This window comes from Parasteatoda tepidariorum, chromosome 1 (genome assembly GCF_982258835.1).
Source record: "Parasteatoda tepidariorum strain Cologne lab strain chromosome 1, Ptep-v5.0, whole genome shotgun sequence".
Classification (NCBI taxonomy): Eukaryota; Metazoa; Arthropoda; class Arachnida; order Araneae; family Theridiidae; genus Parasteatoda; species Parasteatoda tepidariorum.
The window spans coordinates 61,539,598-61,557,507 of record NC_141755.1 but is presented as its reverse complement, the minus strand read 5'-3'; the positions used below and the strand labels follow the sequence as shown (position 1 = coordinate 61,557,507).

At 31.7% G+C, this 17,910-nt stretch overlaps 1 protein-coding gene across 1 annotated transcript in view; it reads left to right on the top strand.

Annotated features, from left to right (window-relative positions):
- Positions 1-1,781: 1,781 nt before the first annotated feature.
- LOC147816475 (uncharacterized) overlaps positions 1,782-17,910 on the top strand; it is a 97,056-nt gene continuing 80,927 nt past the window's right edge. Inside the window, exons 1-4 of the mRNA XM_087156544.1 lie at positions 1,782-2,199; positions 2,322-2,377; positions 2,532-3,030; positions 3,177-6,361. Coding sequence (XP_087012670.1) covers positions 1,782-2,199; positions 2,322-2,377; positions 2,532-3,030; positions 3,177-6,361 — 4,158 coding nt within the window. The remainder of the gene's footprint in view (positions 2,200-2,321; positions 2,378-2,531; positions 3,031-3,176; positions 6,362-17,910) is intronic.

Genomic DNA, 17,910 nt, shown 5'->3' with positions numbered 1-17,910 from the left:
ATTTTCAGAAAAACTACCTGCATTTTCACCATGGGATCATGGAGTAGGCTAGAATTGGCTTTTAAACAGAAACGTTAAAACACGAAAGACTGAAATGAAACTCAAAAGGCAGTAATTGGGGAATGCATTTAAGAAACAGTTTGACTAGATTCTCTTTTTAACATTTTTACATGTAAAATTGAAAAAAAAGTTAAAATACTTTACTGATATATGATTTAAAGTTATGATTAGTAAGATAGGATAAATAGGAAAAATCAACACTGGAATTTCTTCATCAAAGAATTTCTTTAATATCGTGATGCAAAACATAGTAAAAATTTAATGTCATTGTAATCTATATATATAAAAGAAAGTCGTGTTAGTTACTTCACTTATAACTCAAGAACGGCTGAACCGATTTAGCTGAAAATTGGCAGGGAGGTAGTTTAGAGCCAGGAGAAGGACATAGGATACTTTTTATCCCGTTCGACATCATTCCCGTGTGACTTGACATGTAACGTCAGTCACTATAAAACGTGGTATTAAATATCTATTATTACCATTAATCTATTATTACTATTAAATATCTACCATTAAATATCTATTATTAATATATAACTCAGAAGTTTAAGTTTCTGACTTGAGAAAACAAAAGCTAATTATAAGTAAATATATTTTCGACTATATAAGGTCATTATTATGAAACAAATGTTTACATGTTTATTTAGTACGATTTATTAGATTTTTTAGGTGATTACATTGAAGTAGTAAACAAAAATAAAATTCTCGCGCTATGATAAATAATTTCTAAAATAAATATTCTCTGCTTAAATTAACGAACGTATTCATTTATATATGTAATTCTCACGCGAATTAAATACTTGTATTGCTCTTTAAGTAAATAAGACTTAACTGTGCACTTAAACAGTACCACTTTGTTTTGCATTTCGCTTATAAAGTTATTTACATACATTTTTTATGCAGCTTTCATACATCCTTAAAGTAACGAAATAATTCATTTCGTTTAAATGCTCTTTGTATTGTTTGAAATGTCGTTTTACATATATATATATAAGTAAATTCAAATTCAGCTTCATCGCCAAAATAGAAATTCTCGAAAGATGAAATAAGATGAGATAGAAATTATCTAGGTTAGTGTATTAGAATATTAAAAAAGACTAAAAAAGCGAAATACTGTGCAAGAACATACTAAATCTTAGTAGTAAATATTCTAAATCTTTAAATTTTAGTAGATAAAATTTTTTACATAATTGGAAATGATACATGTATAAATGAAAATTTAAAACTTTAGCTTTGTCGATTTATTGAGCACTAATATCATAGCTTCATAAATTAATACGTATAGTTCAACTATATTTTTAATTTATTTATCAATAGATGGTGTCCAAAGGGTCTATTAAAGGTACTTACGTATTAACGCAACAAGGCCAAAATTCGCATAAATTGCCAAATTTGGCGACCCTACTTACGGCAACCCTACGTGCTATACGTGGTTTTTCGTAATACCTTATCGAATTTATATGGCGCCAAGCTCAAGCTGTTAATGGCGAAGACGGTTTTCAATCAGTGCTAAAAGCAATAGCCAAAAGATTTCCGCCGAAAAAATATCCGCCGAAAGAATAACTTACTTTATCTATTGGTACCTATGTAGTATATTTGCTAATTCTGAACTCTACTCTCCCACCGAAAAAAGTGTTTGTAACCCAGTTAATACTGTCTGGTTTTTATTTTGTAGATACAAGGACAGATTCATCATCGAATTGGATCATTAATAATTAATAATGCCGCGACCAAGACGATCGAATCTTTCCCGACAAAGCCGTGATGCAAGAAGAATACGAAATACTGCAAATGAAAGGACTGAAGAAGAACAAGAAATTGCACGTGAACAGCGCCGCGATAGTATGGCTCGACTTCGTGCTTCTCAATCACGAGAGCAAAGTGAAGCAGCCCGTGAAACAGCTCGGTTGGCAATGCAGAATCGTCGAGCGAACAACAGAGGTCAACAAATAGATAATTTGCGACGCAGAACAAGATATTTATCAAGTGCTGATTTGAATCGAGCAGCGTTTCAATACGATTGCAGCAATGATTACAGCTTGCATCCTAGCGTTTGCATTGGGCAAATGGACGTAGTTTGCGAGTATTGTGGTGCATTAAAGTTTTCCGGAGAAACGCCTGGATTATGCTGCCTTAATGGTAAAGTGAAATTGCCATTGTTGACTCCGCCACCTGAGCCATTGTATTCATTGCTTTGTGGCGAAACACAAGAATCACGCCACTTTCTTGCAAATACTCAAAAATACAATGGTTGTTTCCAGATGACGTCATTTGGGCAGATATTATCGAAGAACGGGGATTTAATCCGACATTTAAGGTATTTATTTTTGTACTTATATAGAATGTAGTTAAAGAATAACTTACTTTATTTATTGGTACCTATGTAGTATATTTGCTAATTCTGAACTCTACTCTCCCACCGAAAAAAGTGTTTATAACCCAGTTAATACTGTCTGGTTTTTATTTTGTAGATACAAGGACAGATTCATCATCGAATTGGATCATTACTACCTTTCGAGGATACACAGAATAAATTTTTACAAATATATTTCATGGGCAACATGGAAGAACAACTTGATCGACGCCTAGAGATCAATGCAGGAATGAAGCGAGCAATTCTTCAAGACTTGCAGTGTCTGCTTCATGAACATCATGCGTTGGTCAGGTTGTTTAAAAGTGCTTTAGAGCGCATGCCAAGTGATGACTATAAAGTTGTTATCAAAGCAGATAAACGACCATCTGGAACACACGAAAGGACATTTAATGCTCCAACAGTAGACGAAGTTGCCATCCTGATTGTTGGTGAACAATTGGAAAAACGCGATATTGTGCTTACACGTCGCGATACTGGGCAACTGCAACAAATATCTGAAACTCATCGATCATATGACACATTGCAATACCCGCTGATGTTTTGGCAAGGAGAAGATGGATATTATTTTAATATTAAAATGAAAAATCCATTGAATGGTGAGTATCAGTATCATAATTTATTTCATTTATTTGTGAAAGACACTGATTTAAAATAATGTTTATTAAAAAAATGGTTAATGTCTGTATTGTTTGCCTTTAAAGTTTGCCTTTGAAATGGTTAATTATCAAATTTTTAATTTCAGGTGAAGAAACTACAAAGAAAGTTAGCTCAATGAATTATTACGCATATCGTTTGATGATTCGTCAAAATGCTGACAACTATTTGCTGCGGTTTCGTCGATTGTTTCAGCAGTATTGCGTTGACATGTATGTAAAAATAGAAACGGAACGTTTAACATTCATTAGGTTGAACCAAGCCAAACTGCGTTCTGATGAGTACATCCATTTACGTGATGCAGTTAGTACTGAAGGAAATGCAGCTAATATTGGTCGATTAACTATTCTGCCGGCGACATACATTGGTAGTTCACGTCATATGCATGAATATGCACAAGATGCAATGACATATGTTCGTCATTACGGTCGGCCCGATCTCTTTATTACTTTTACCTGTAATCCAAAATGGATAGAAATTACTCAATTGCTGCTTCCCGGACAAACATCAAGTGATAGACACGACATCACAGCACGTATATTCAGGCAAAAAATTCGGTCCCTGATGAACTTTATTGTTAAACAACGCGTCTTTGGAGATACTCGATGCTGGATGTATTCAATCGAATGGCAAAAGCGAGGCCTGCCGCACGCACACATTCTTATTTGGTTAGTGGAAAGAATTCAGCCTGACCAAATAGATGATATCATATGTGCTGAGATTCCTGATTATGAAGTCGATCCAGACCTACATGATGTTGTTACTACTAATATGATTCATGGACCTTGTGGTGCCATCAATCCCCAATCACCTTGCATGGTCGATGGAAAGTGCTCTAAACTATATCCACGGAAATTAAAGGCGGAGACTGTCACTGGCAATGATGGTTATCCGCTGTATCGGCGTCGATCACCAGATGACAACGGTCGAACTGTCACAACGAAAGTGAAAAGAATGGATTTCGTTGTCGACAACAGTTGGATTGTTCCATATTCGCCACTTATTTCTAAATCGTTCAAGACACATTGCAACGTTGAATACTGCAATTCAGTTAAGTCCATAAAATATATTTGCAAATATGTCACGAAAGGCAGTGATATGGCGGTTTTTGGATTGCAATCCTCGAATACCAACGATGAAATTTCACGCTATCAAGTTGGTCGTTATGTGAACTGTAATGAAGCGATTTGGCGTATATTCGCATTTCCCATTCACGAACGTCATCCTACTGTTACGCATTTGGCGGTGCATCTGGAGAATGGTCAACGAGTATATTTCACGACTTCGAATGCTACGCAACGTGCTGAAACACCTCCAGCAACTACATTGACCAGTTTTTTTGCAATCTGCCAAAGCGATCAGTTTGCACGAACTTTGCTTTACTCGGAGATGCCACGTTATTATACTTGGAATGCTTCATCGAAGAATTTTCAAAGACGGAAGCAAGGCGATGCGGTTCCTGGGTATCCAGATGTGCGTTCTACTGATGCTCTTGGTCGTATGTATACAGTTCATCCAAAGAATAATGAATGTTTCTATTTGCGGTTGTTGCTGGTAAATGTGCGTGGGCCAACGTCATTTGAGTCACTACGAACTGTTAATGGTGTAATATTCCCAACATATCGTGCTGCATGTGAAGAATTGAAGTTATTAGAAAACGATAGTCATTGGGATACGACAATCGCTGAAGCTATTATCTCTGCATCTCCAAGTCAGATACGCACATTATTCGCTATCATAATTTCGACATGTTTTCCATCAAACCCATGTAACCTGTGGCACAAATACAAGGATAATATGTCAGAAGATATTTTACATCAAATTCGTGTCAGTTCCAGAAATCACGATATTGAGATGAATGAGGAGATACATAATCGTGCTTTACTATTGATCGAAGATATGTGTTACCTCATGTGCGGTAATTTATTAATCAGGTTAGGAATGCAAGCACCATATCGTGAAATGAATGACGCATTTAATCGAGAATTGGAACGGGAACGTGAATATGATCACCAGGAATTAGATTTAGTAGTTCAAACGAATGTACCCCTGTTGAATTACCAACAAAAGGAAGTTTATGATACTTTAATGAAGGCAATCGATAATGAATATGGTGGTTTATATTTCCTAGATGCCCCTGGTGGAACTGGCAAGACATTCCTCATGTCATTAGTTTTAGCAACTGTTCGGGCGAGATCTAACATAGCGGTTGCAGTTGCTTCTTCTGGAATAGCAGCCACATTGTTAGAAGGATGCCGTACGGCTCATTCAGCATTCAAATTACCGTTAAATCTTCAAACTATTGAAGAACCAACGTGTAATATTGCAAAACACTCAGCAATGGCCAAAGTTTTAGCGGTATCGAAAATCATCATCTGGGACGAATGCACAATGGCGCATAAACGTGCATTAGAAGCACTTAACCGAACATTAAAAGATTTACGCAATGACTCGAGATGTTTTGGAGGAGCAATGATTTTACTTTCTGGCGATTTCCGCCAAATACTGCCAGTAATTCCAAGATCTACGGCTGCCGACGAAATAAACGCTTGCCTCAAATCGTCAAATCTATGGCGCCATGTGAAGAAACTGCAACTCACAACAAACATGAGAGTTACATTGCTTAATGATACATCTGCTGAAGATTTCTCGGAGCAATTGCTGACTATCGGTAATGGTCAAGTACCTGTCGATGAATCGAGCGGATTAATATCATTTCCAAATAATTTCTGTAATTTTGTCTCATCAAAAGACGAACTTATCAACAATGTATTTCCAGAAATTATTTCTAACTACAAAAATTATGAATGGATAAGTGAGCGAGCAATTTTAGCGGCTAAGAATAAAGATGTAGATGACCTAAACTACATAATTCAAAATAAGATCATTGGAACAATGCATTCATTCAAATCTATTGACTGCGTCACAAATGAAGATGAAGCCACCAACTATCCAATTGAATTTTTAAACTCTTTGGACGTGCCTGGCTTACCACCGCACAATTTACGCCTAAAGGTTGGCTCCGTAGTAATCATGCTTCGAAACATAAACCAACCAAAACTGTGCAACGGTACGCGTTTGGTGGTTAGAAAATTGATGAACAATGTAATTTACGCTACGATAATGATAGGAAAATTCAAAGGTGAGGAAGTTCTCATTCCGAGGATACCGATGATCCCAACCGATATGCCGTTTGAATTTAAAAGACTTCAATTTCCGATACGTCTTGCATTTGCCATGACCATCAACAAATCACAAGGCCAATCCTTAAAAGTTTGTGGTTTAAATCTAGAACATTCATGTTTTCCCATGGTCAATTATACGTGGCATGTTCACGGGTCGGAAGACCATCTGCGTTGTTTGTTTTTGCGCCTGATAATAAAACAAAAAATGTCGTGTATCACAAGGTACTTAAATGAAGAGCAACCTATGTACTCAAATACAGAAATAATTATGAATGATTGATGTAGAAATTTAATTTTTTTTGTATTTTTTCCAATAAAAAAAAAATCTGCTTATTTATTGACATTAAGGCGGAACAAAGTTCGCCGGGTCAGCTAGTTAATAGTAATTTAAAGTATAAATATGAAAGGAATCATTCAAGTGCTACATATTTCACTTTTTTTCCTCAATTATTGGAACTCTTAAGATGCTTCAAGCAATTCTCCAATGGATTCCAAAACAGTTAAGCTTTCTGTATTGGGATATGTTAGAAGTTTACAAATAATACTTTTTCAATTAGTGATAATTTTGAAACTGTATTCAAGGGAAAGATTTCATTACGTGTGCTACATTTTTTTTAACCTACCACAAGATAAACTCCTGAAATAGTTATGATAATTTATTGTATAAAATAAGGAATTCCCACAGCATCCACATGTCGGTTAAAGGGTTCCCAGAGATTAAGACCCGTAAATATAATTTTTAGACAAACGCCACTGTGTCATAGTACATGTAATATTACTACGGAAGGCAAACTAGAAAAATAAATATTAAAGTTTTCGTTAACTTTCCCGTTAGCTTCAAATTAATTATGATATCTTAATTAATTTTTTAGCAAACAATATCGCATTACATTCGAATAATTTTTTACTTTCATTAAATTTGAGTTCAATGGCCTGGATCAAATCAGTTAATTGAATTTTAAAAGCAAATATTGTTATATTTTCTTTGTCGGTTTTTATCTTGGTCTTGAATTAATTCTTTCTTTTTCGGATAATATTTTTTATGTGCTTTTCTTCCTTCAGTGCTCTTACTGTGAACTTTTTTTTCCGAATTTCTTCATCCAAGTGGATCTGAGATAAATATGACGATAAAAATATATTAAGTTAATTAAATATTGTCAAGACACTTGGAAATAAATCATCTTCATTAATAAAGTTTTATTTCAACAGATAATCACTCCTTGCTTTAGGGTTAATTCTAGGCAATTTAAAGCAACACTCACATATTGGTTCCGCTTTCGGCAATTATTTAAATGAACTTAGTTAGTGCCTAGGAGCTTCACGTGATTTCAGTGAATTACTAAAGCAACTAAATTACAAACACGAAACATGGAAACAGCTTGTTAGGGGTGAATTTTCTCAAGTATCTCATTAACCGAGAGTTAAATAATTTTTAACAACAGCACCTTTATTAGAGTTTCAAGATTCCATGGAATTGTCTCTTATATATCATCACATCAACAGAAATATTATGTAAAAATATATATGCTAATCCTAAATTAATACTTGGTGTAACTGCAATTCCAAAATATGTTATTGATGTTGATATATATATTATATTCTCATTTCATATCTTGGCGCTAGATTTGATTTTTATACAGTAAATGAAGAATAGAATGTGTGAAGCCAACGTATTTCTGCAGGTTAAAAATGAGCAATGAATAAAAAAACTTCAATAAATAAATTTTATTATGTAATTCCTAAATTATTATATTGTCCTGAATTAAAAAAAACTAAATTTTGTATAGATTTTGAAATAAACTATTTTTTCCAAACATTTGAGGCTGTTAAATTCGATTTGAACACGCTTACTTCGATGGATAGTCCCCATTGAACAATTGACTTGCTACTTGTGACTGCCACATTATCCATCTCTTCGCGCCGTTGTACTCAGTCTCGATCACAAACAACGTCGGCTTGTATACACTCGACTGCTAATAGCAACACGGAAGCGACCACGACCGTGAGCTTAATACAGCTTTAACGATCAGTATTTAAAAGTACGGGGATCTTAATAAAACTCTCCCGGCTTCTCACAAAACAACAATGAATCAACTAGTGGTATCCGTTCATCAAATTCTAGCACCGATATAATTCTGGTGAAGAAGTACTGCAGTGAATCTACCGCTCCAAAAATACAATTTCAATTCAAAGTATATAAAACATGTTAATTCGATTCTATGTTGGGATACCTTTTCATAGATGAAGGTTGACTATGTCCATAACTTCTCTCATCACATCTATTCTATTTATATAGAGTATAACCACTTCCCACAGAGAATTTTAAATTGTAACATTTATGTGTTAAAAGAGCCCATTCAACTGATCTCAAAGCAAGTGAATGAGTTAAAGATTGCCTTCTCTGATGGCCAAATCTTATTATGGCCTAACATATATTTTAATAAAATTGAAAAATGCATTATGCTTTCCTATAAAACTTTTGCTTTTCTTTTAACTCAAACCAAAAAATATTTTTTTACTATCAAACTCTGAAATTAGAGGAAGCAAATTAATAAACGTAAATTTAAAATTATATTTGAAAATTATCTTTTCAATATCATATTTCGCAGTGCTTTTGATGGAAAATTGAAAGTAAACGATTATGTATTGTAATAAATGGTTGTTAATGTAAATTTTCATCCATGTAATATTATTAAATGACATTTTTTTAAAGCACCATCAGCAATAGGTTAATCTGCTTACAGAATTAGCTCTTTTCTCTCCTCCAAAACTCAATATAAAGACAAGAATCTGAAATTGGAAAAAAATTTGAATAATGTTTGAAGATCATGAAATTCAGTTTCTTTATATTTTTCAATACAAAAAGATTTACATAATTTTTAAGTGCAAAAGTGTACCCTTTTACTCTTAATTGGCATATTTTAATATTGCGTCAGAATAAATAGGAATAGTTCTAAAAAACTCAGTTCTAGAAAAAAAATTAAGAAGAATGTACTTCAAGCTTATTTCCTCGTTTTGTGAGTCCCATTAAATATTTATAAGTGCTTGTATATTTTGTGATTACAATCAAGTACTTAACACATGAATACATAAATAAATTCACTGTGAAAAGAAAGAGGAAGGTAGATTATATCTCATAAAGAGAATAAATTATTTCACTTTTTACTCAAAGTCAACAAAAGAAGCATTCATGAGGACAAACAGTGTCTTCAATCTTTATTTTTCTCATTATTTTATGAAAGGAAAACCGTCATTTTTCATACTTTGTATTAAGGGCGACACTTTCAGGAATTTTATCGCATTCACTTCTTTTCTAAATGATAAAATTAAATAGACATCGCAAACATTCTAATATTTTTTCACGTGTGTGCTGAATTAATGAAACTAATATTTTTTTTTAATTGAAAGATGTGCCAGTTGAATTATCGAAATTAATGAAGGAAAAGAAGTGCTTATAGCATTTAGATTATGCGTTCTGTTCATCAGGCTTTCAAATTGAAACATAACATTTCTGAATTACTTTTTATAACTGTAGACAATTTACTAAACCCTTAGCAAGTTTGTGCACTCTAATTTGTATTACATAAGACCTCGTAAAAATATACTGTATTTAAAACAATCATTTAGTAATTATTCCGTCCTTATAGTAATGCTTTACAGAAAATTCTGGTCACCAAAATGATAGTTTTTATTACCACACATTCAGTAAAAAATAAAAAACTGAAAAGTAAATTTAACCAAATAAATGCCAGGCTTTAAGGTATCATGATAAAATTACCAAACTTTAGCACATTTACCAAATTTTAACACAGATTATAAAATTATATTTCATCGTTAATATTACCAAAATTATTAACAAAGCATCTTGGTTAAAATTACCGAGATTTTTGGTGTTCCCATAGATCCAGAAACCCGGCAAATTTTACCATATTCTGGTAATTTTGTCTACAAATTGTTTATAAGTGTACATTTCAAATGCTTTTACAAGTTTACAAGAGATAAAATTTTACTTTAATTTATTAAAATATTATACCAATACCATTCGCGAAAATGTGTTGCTTTGTTAATGAATCGTATTTAGTCAAATAATGGGAATTCTTCCACTAATATTTCATCATACATTATTAATGTATCGTTAAAGACTAACAAAAATAAATAAATTGAGAGTAAGTTACTCATTTAAATAAATTCATTTAATTTAAAATCTCATTTGAAGTAAGATTTCTTCCGAACGTCAACTCATTAAAAGAGGAAGCACAAAAGAAATGAGTCCATAAATTAACTCATGATCTGTGATATATTCTCAGTTTCAATGTTGTAGCAAAGATAAACGTCATAATGGATTGGTTTCTGGAGTTTATATCACCTTGAAAACCATTAGGAGATGTATCGCAAGGAAGCGAGTCGACATACATCTTAAAAAGAACTAAGAAAGTACTGTGTGTGGGTTACTTTATGGTCGTTATCCAGGGCATAATATGTTAGGTAAATGATTATTGAAGCAGGAAGTGAAGAAATTTATTTCATTTTCGAAACTTCTGAAAGTTTTAGCGTAACATACTTGATTGTGTTTCGGAACATTATTGGAGTTACGCTATGATAATTAGGAGTGTATCACAAATTCTTGAGGTGGTAATTTAATGTGAATTTTTTGAGACATTTAATTAACATCCATTTTAAGTATTTGGCAATCTTCTGAGGCGAAATTGCATTTTCAGTCTTATTGAAATCCTCAAATTATGGATAGGTATTTGAAGTATGCCTGAAAGTCGGTAATTCTGATAAATGTATATCAGATGTGGTATAAGAATAAAAAAAATTGCGTTAAAAATTCTTGCTTTCAAAAGATAAATCCCTTCTGCTAAAATTTTAAATCAGGTAATGTATAGTTGCTTTTATACATCATGGAGTTTGTGAGAGGTTTTTGACAGGTAACAAAAATTAATGACCTTTTATTATGAACGTGATGCGTATACAGAAATAAAAAGTATGATCAGAACTTCCAAAATATGGTAAAATTTACCGTGTTACTGGCTGTATGCAAAAATTTGAAATATCAGTAACATAAATGATTTTGGTAAAATTAACAATAAAATATGGTTTTATTACAATGTTGTTTGGTAGTAAATGTGGTAAAATTGGGTAATTTTGACACGATGTTTTAGAGCATGAATCTACTATTCAGATTTGTATGTTTTACTAAATGTGTGGTAATAAGAATTATAATTTTGACAACGAGAATTTCTGGTAAACTGTTGCCATATCAACAAAAAATTAAAAAATGAAAGTTTCAAATATCGTATATTTTAGTTTTATTAACCAGAAATTCTTTTTTTTACTGGAAATGTCATTAATATCGAGTACTGTAATTTTACGTTTTCGCCGTGTAGTAAATAATACAAATAGATTAATTTTAATTTATATCCGATTTACTAGCAAATTCTGAGGCATGACGTAAAGGCAATTTAGAATGACGCTTAATTTAGAATTTTTGAACATAGAACTCTTACTATTTAAATGTTATGACTGGCCCAACATTTTTGTAAAATTTTTTGTTAAGTAATGTATACTTAATAATTCTATTAATTTTGTTTGTGATTATTCAATCCAAAATTATATTTTTTATTCCATTCAGTAATTATTAGAGGCTCTGGTTAAAGCTGTTTGTGTTTAGAAGTGCATTGAATACCAATGTACTTTTCGTTTTTATTTCCTTTAAAGAACTAATGCCTTTTTTTAAAAAGTATTACTTAAACAACAATGTTTTTTAAACAACGAATGAACACAAGTAAATATCTTTAACTAGAATCTACGATCTACGGTCGCAGTGGCTAATGTGATGCCTGTCTAAAAGTTTTAAGCAAAATTTGCTGAGCTGGAGAGAGCTAATTTTATACACTGACTAACAGCGCTGCTAACCATTTGCAAACGGTAGTTATTTTAAAAACCTTGCTTTGCAAGTTTTCATGCTAGTAGTATTGTAGAGTATAGTAGTATTAGTAGTAGTTTTCATATGTTGCCAAAAGATTTTTAAAAAAAATTGCAGCGGGGAATGAATATATCTAGTAAACTAAACTTTCTGTCTTCTACCATTATTTTTCTTATTGATTTTTCAAATCTTCGGTGAAATACTTCGCATTTATATATATACTAGGAGGCTTCACCCCCTGCTCGCTGGCTCTCGCCAACCCCTGGAACTGCTTTCGCAGTTCATTTCGGATAGCTTCGCAATCCGATGCTCGCTTTGCTCGCGCATTGGATACGTTCTTAACGTCTAGCTTTGGTATACTTTTTTGAACACTGAAGTTCCGAAAACTTTAACGGTAGAAAATTCCAAACCTGTGCATTTCAATATTAATTTGAAATTGCAAACAGTTCACATATTTTTCTTAATCACACTATTCTAAATTTCAGTTGTTGAGAAAAGTAACTTTTGTAAGTTTTGTTTTAAAGTCTTTCCCACCAGAGGGCTAAAACCATGTGTTGTAAAACAATATGAAATAGTACTGAAAGCCGGATGTAAAGCATCGGCTTCGATGAAGATAATTTTGTGAGAATTTTTTTGATAATTCGGTGAGAATTCACCCAATTAGACATATGTTATGCTCACTACGTGTTCTTGCGCACCGAAGCTTATCAATTAAAACATATTAGCGTTTTATATAATATAGATCAGCCATATGATGCTCACTACGTGCTCTTGCGCGCCGAAGCCTATCAATTAAAAATGAAAACTGTTGCCAACGCGAGAAAAGAAATATCATCGATTTTATTGATACATACGTATTAGCGTTTTATATAATACTAGGAGGCTTCGCCCCCTGCTCGCTGGCTCTCGCTAACCCCTGGAACTGCTTTCGCAGTTCATTTCGGATTGCTTCGCAATCCGGTGCTCGCTTTGCTCGCTCATTGGATACGTTCTTAACGTCTAGCTTTTGTATACTTTTTTGAACACTGAAGTTCCGAAAACTTTTCACTGTAGAAAATTCTAAACCTGTGCATTTCAATATTGATTTGAAATTGCAAACAGTTCACATATTTTTCTTAATCACACTATTCTAAATTTCAGTTGTTGAGAAAAGTAACTGTTGTAAGTTTTGTTTTAAAGTCTTTCCCACCAGAGGGCTAAAACCATGTGTTGTAAAACAATATGAAATAGTACTGAACGCTGTCGATGAAGATAATTTTGTGAGAATTTTTTTTGATAATTCGGTGAGAATTCACCCGATTAGACATATGATGCTCACTACGTGCTCTTGCACGCCGAAGCCTATCAATTAAAACGTATTAGCGTTTTATATAATATAGTTTAGCCATATGATGCTCACTACGTGCTCTTGCGCGCCGAAGCCTATCAATTAAAAATGAAAACTGTTGCCAACGCGAGAAAAGAAATTTCATCGGTTTTATTGATGCATACGTACGTATTAGAGTTTTATATAATATATATATATATATATATATATATATATATATATATATATATATATATATATATATATAATGTAAAATCTAAAACCAATGGCAAAATAATAATTCTAGTAAAATATGTAAATGGTAAAATTTTTTTAGAAGCACTTAATATGTAAGTTTTTCTTTTAGTAATTTTCTGATTCTGATTGCATCAATGTATAAGTTTCAATTTATACCTGTTCGATTTTTTCATTTATAAATCGTTGATTCCTTTGCAGTTTTTTTTTCTTTAAATGTGGAATTTTGCTTGATTGACCATTGCAATAATTTTTATCAACATAAATATTAAAAAAAATTTTAAACTTAACAAAATAAAAAATTTCAACTTAAAAAAAATGTATATTTCGAAATTTTTTTTTCAAAATAGTGTTTTTTTCAACAGCTGTATCTAAATCTTACATGTTTAACTTATGACGAAGTTAAAACGTAATTATAAAATTGAATTAAAGTTTAAATGAATATTCTGCTTCTTTCATTTTTGCGTAATTATTATTTCTCACTCATAGCAACTACTTTTAATATTTATCATGCACAAATATTAAAAGTCTTTGTTATACTACATAAATATTTTCCAAAAGTTGATCCCATCAGTAGCATTCACTGATATTCTTATAACCGACGTTGAACAATCGACCCAATTCTAAATTTACGACTATTAATAATGAAGTTTGTAGTTATGTAATTTTGAGCCCAATCAAGAAGACAAAAGAACTCTTGGATCAAATTGTATAAACCAGCAAACAAAATAATCAATTGTACAAACCAGCTGGGAGCAAAAAATGTATAAACCAGCCACCGCTGTATTTCGAACCTGGATCACTTCATTAGGAGACTAGCATTTAGCCACCTATGCTCAATATTCACTAATAGCAAATAATAGGTAAAAAAATAATGATTGCAGCTTTTTTCAATGCAACAGTCACTATCAATTCAATCTGAAAACCTTAATTCTCGGGGATAAATAAAAAAAAGTTTATATATTTTTTTTGCTAAAAAAAATATTTCTGATATACATCAATATCATTCACCAGATTTTGCATTTTTATAATAATATACACAATCCTAAATAATGAAAATGTATGAGATGTACCATGTAAGATAATTTTCCTTATTTTCCTCGCTGGAATAACTTTTGATAAATTGCCTATTTTTATCTTATGGTAGAAGCTATTCATAGCCTTGAAACCAGAAACTTGAGCCTGGAGTTTGATGGATGCTCTTTTAAACTTCTCTTTGAGGAGAAAGAAATCGAAGAAAACTGTCAAACCACTTTTTGAACAGTCAATAAATTCTTCAAAGATTTTGGCTCAAATATCAAAACTTTATCGATCAAAAATATCTGGAATAATATTACAAGTGTTTAAGTCAATGTTCAACGTAAAGTAATTTTATTGTTGGATAAAAACTTATTATGTTTTTTATTATATATTTAAGACATTACTTAAGCTAAATTCTGAAAATCATATTTGTTTTCTTGAAATATTTTATTTAGTTATGCCTTTCAAAAATTATGCTCATTCCTACACTAAGTCATACAAATTTGCTAATGAGCATGTTTAGAAGTAGATTTTTTCGATATTTCAATATTTTGGTAATTCTATTAATAATTATAGTATTTTTGAAGAAATCTGCAAATTCTTTTAGATTTCTGTTCTAGATAAATATTAACCTAAACAATCATATACTCTGCTTTTTGCGAATTTTCAAGTTTATACATTCATGCATAAGTTTGAACTCTTTTTTATCAATGAAAGTTGTTAACAGTTATTTTTAGGGGATGATAAGCGTTATTAAATTGCTCAGGTTTCCAACTTTGCAATTTTAAATACAATGTAAAATCTGTAGTGTAATGTTGACCAACCAAAAACAATTGTGTGAAGAAACAATTTTAGATTAACAAGATTATTTCAGATTGGCAAGAGATCCAGATTTCACATACAATTTAAAGGGTGTAATTTAAATGAAAGCATTTATAATGGAATAAGTTTGCACCATGCAGATGATGTAGTTAAAACACTGATGTTGACGAGCTTTGAATATCGCCAGTAGTTTGTTTGCAATTATGGATGAGGTGAAGTGATTTAGTAAAATTTTTGTCTCTGCTGTATATTAAAAAAAAAAGAAAAAAAAAAGACTTTTGCCATTAAAAATATGTTTGTATGTTTTTAGCCGTCCAATAATGAAGAAGTCATCCTTTTACTTCAATTTTTAAATCTCAGTGAACTGTATTAACCCCTTCCTTCTCTCTCTGGTGAAAATGACGGGGTGAGGTTTCGCCCTCTATTTCTCGCTCCCGTGATAATGACGGGCTGGAGTGTTTAGTAGTAACGCGCCAAAAATAATAAAACTAATTCATTTCCTTCGCCCGGAAAAAATTTTATTTCTCATTTTACACACCAGATGGCAGTACCAGGATATTTTTAAGGTAATTGTAGATAGTTAGTTTATTTTAAACTAGCTGCAGCACTAATCAAATACGTAATACGAAAGTTAAAAAAAAAATAGGCATTTTTATGACCGTTTTCTTGAAAATTAACCGATCGTTAAGGAGTTAAGTGATTTTACCATCTAAAATTTTTATCTGTTTCCATTCTGTTAACCCTATTTCATTTCAAATTTGTTTTTACTTTCTCTCAGTGCTACGCGTAAGTTTGATTTACAAACTAATTTTACTTTAAAAATTATCGTATATATGAATTCTAAATTATTGATTCTTACTTCATATTGCATCTTTAAAATAACTTTGCTGATAACTTTACTGATTTACCCAATTGGAATGAAAAAATCTAGTGATATTGGTGTACAGTCCGCAAAAAGAAACGAATCACCCTGAATAACTTTCGTTCTAATGATCGGATTTTCACGAACTAAGTGTCAATCTTAATGGTTCCTGGGGTGACCTCAAATATGCTAATTAATTAGTGCTAACTATTAATTAAGTTACGAAATCAGACACAAAAACGTACTTTCTCTGAATAAACATATAATTTTTTTTACATTTTTGGAATCTAGACACTTGAATTAGGGGGGGGGGGTAGACAAGATTTTAAAAAAATTGGGTGGTAAATTGGGCCACAATAAAGGTTTATATATTTGGCGATAGTCCAGAAAACCGCCAAAAAAAGTCGCCTGCGTAAATAAATATTTTAAGATAACCCATTGACTAATTCAAAAGAGGAGTGCTTAATTTTACTAGGTTGCTACGCAACCAAGCTCTGATAGTGAAAAAATTGAAATAATGTTCAGTGATTGCTCGGAGAGGTTTAATTTATTGTTAATAGAAAATACCTCGAAGTTTCTAGGCAATAAACAATTTTTTTAGGGGATTTCTGTCCAAAAAGCAAAAAAAAAAATTATTTTAATCTCCTTTGAAAAGTAAATTTGAATCGATTTATAAATTATTTATGATAGATTTTAGAATTTAAATACCTGAACTTTTTATCTGATATTATTTAGATTACACTGTTTTTACTATATTTATTCGAGGATTTTGAACTAAAATCAAATGAACATAACTTATTATAGCTATATACAAAATTTTAGGGATAATCATTTTTACAGCTTTAATCGAGTCTTCTAGGCAAGAAAGTTTGAAGAAAAAAAAAGTGCTTGAAAAATAAAATGTAGATTGTATAATAATTCTAATGCACATTCACAAGGTTTTCTATAATTTACGATAGTTCTTTTTTCTATAACTCAAGGAATTACTGAATGTTTAGTGGCATTTTAAAAAGATTGAAATATGTTATGTTTAAGAATAAGATATTGAAATATTTTGTTGCATATTGTAGGATTCATTGTTTAAAAAATCGCTTCATTCTACTAGATATTTAGGTTACATCGTTTTCTTTGGATAAAGATGATTAGCAAATAGCATCCTCATGTTTCGATACATTCTGAAACTTATACGTTCGCAAATTCACCATAAAATGTCGCACAGCATATTCTTCAATTACGATAAGCTACATTTACCACCAAATACTGCTACTATGGTTATTTTTGTTTTCTTATATATATATCTGATGCTCTCTTTTTAAACAGTGCTCGTAAGATCCTTAAGATACTGAAATGGGGGCACAAAAACTTAAAAGATAAAATATTTAATTTCATTAACGCAAAATATCTAGTGTCAAAATGTTAATTTTTAAGTTAAATATAACTTTT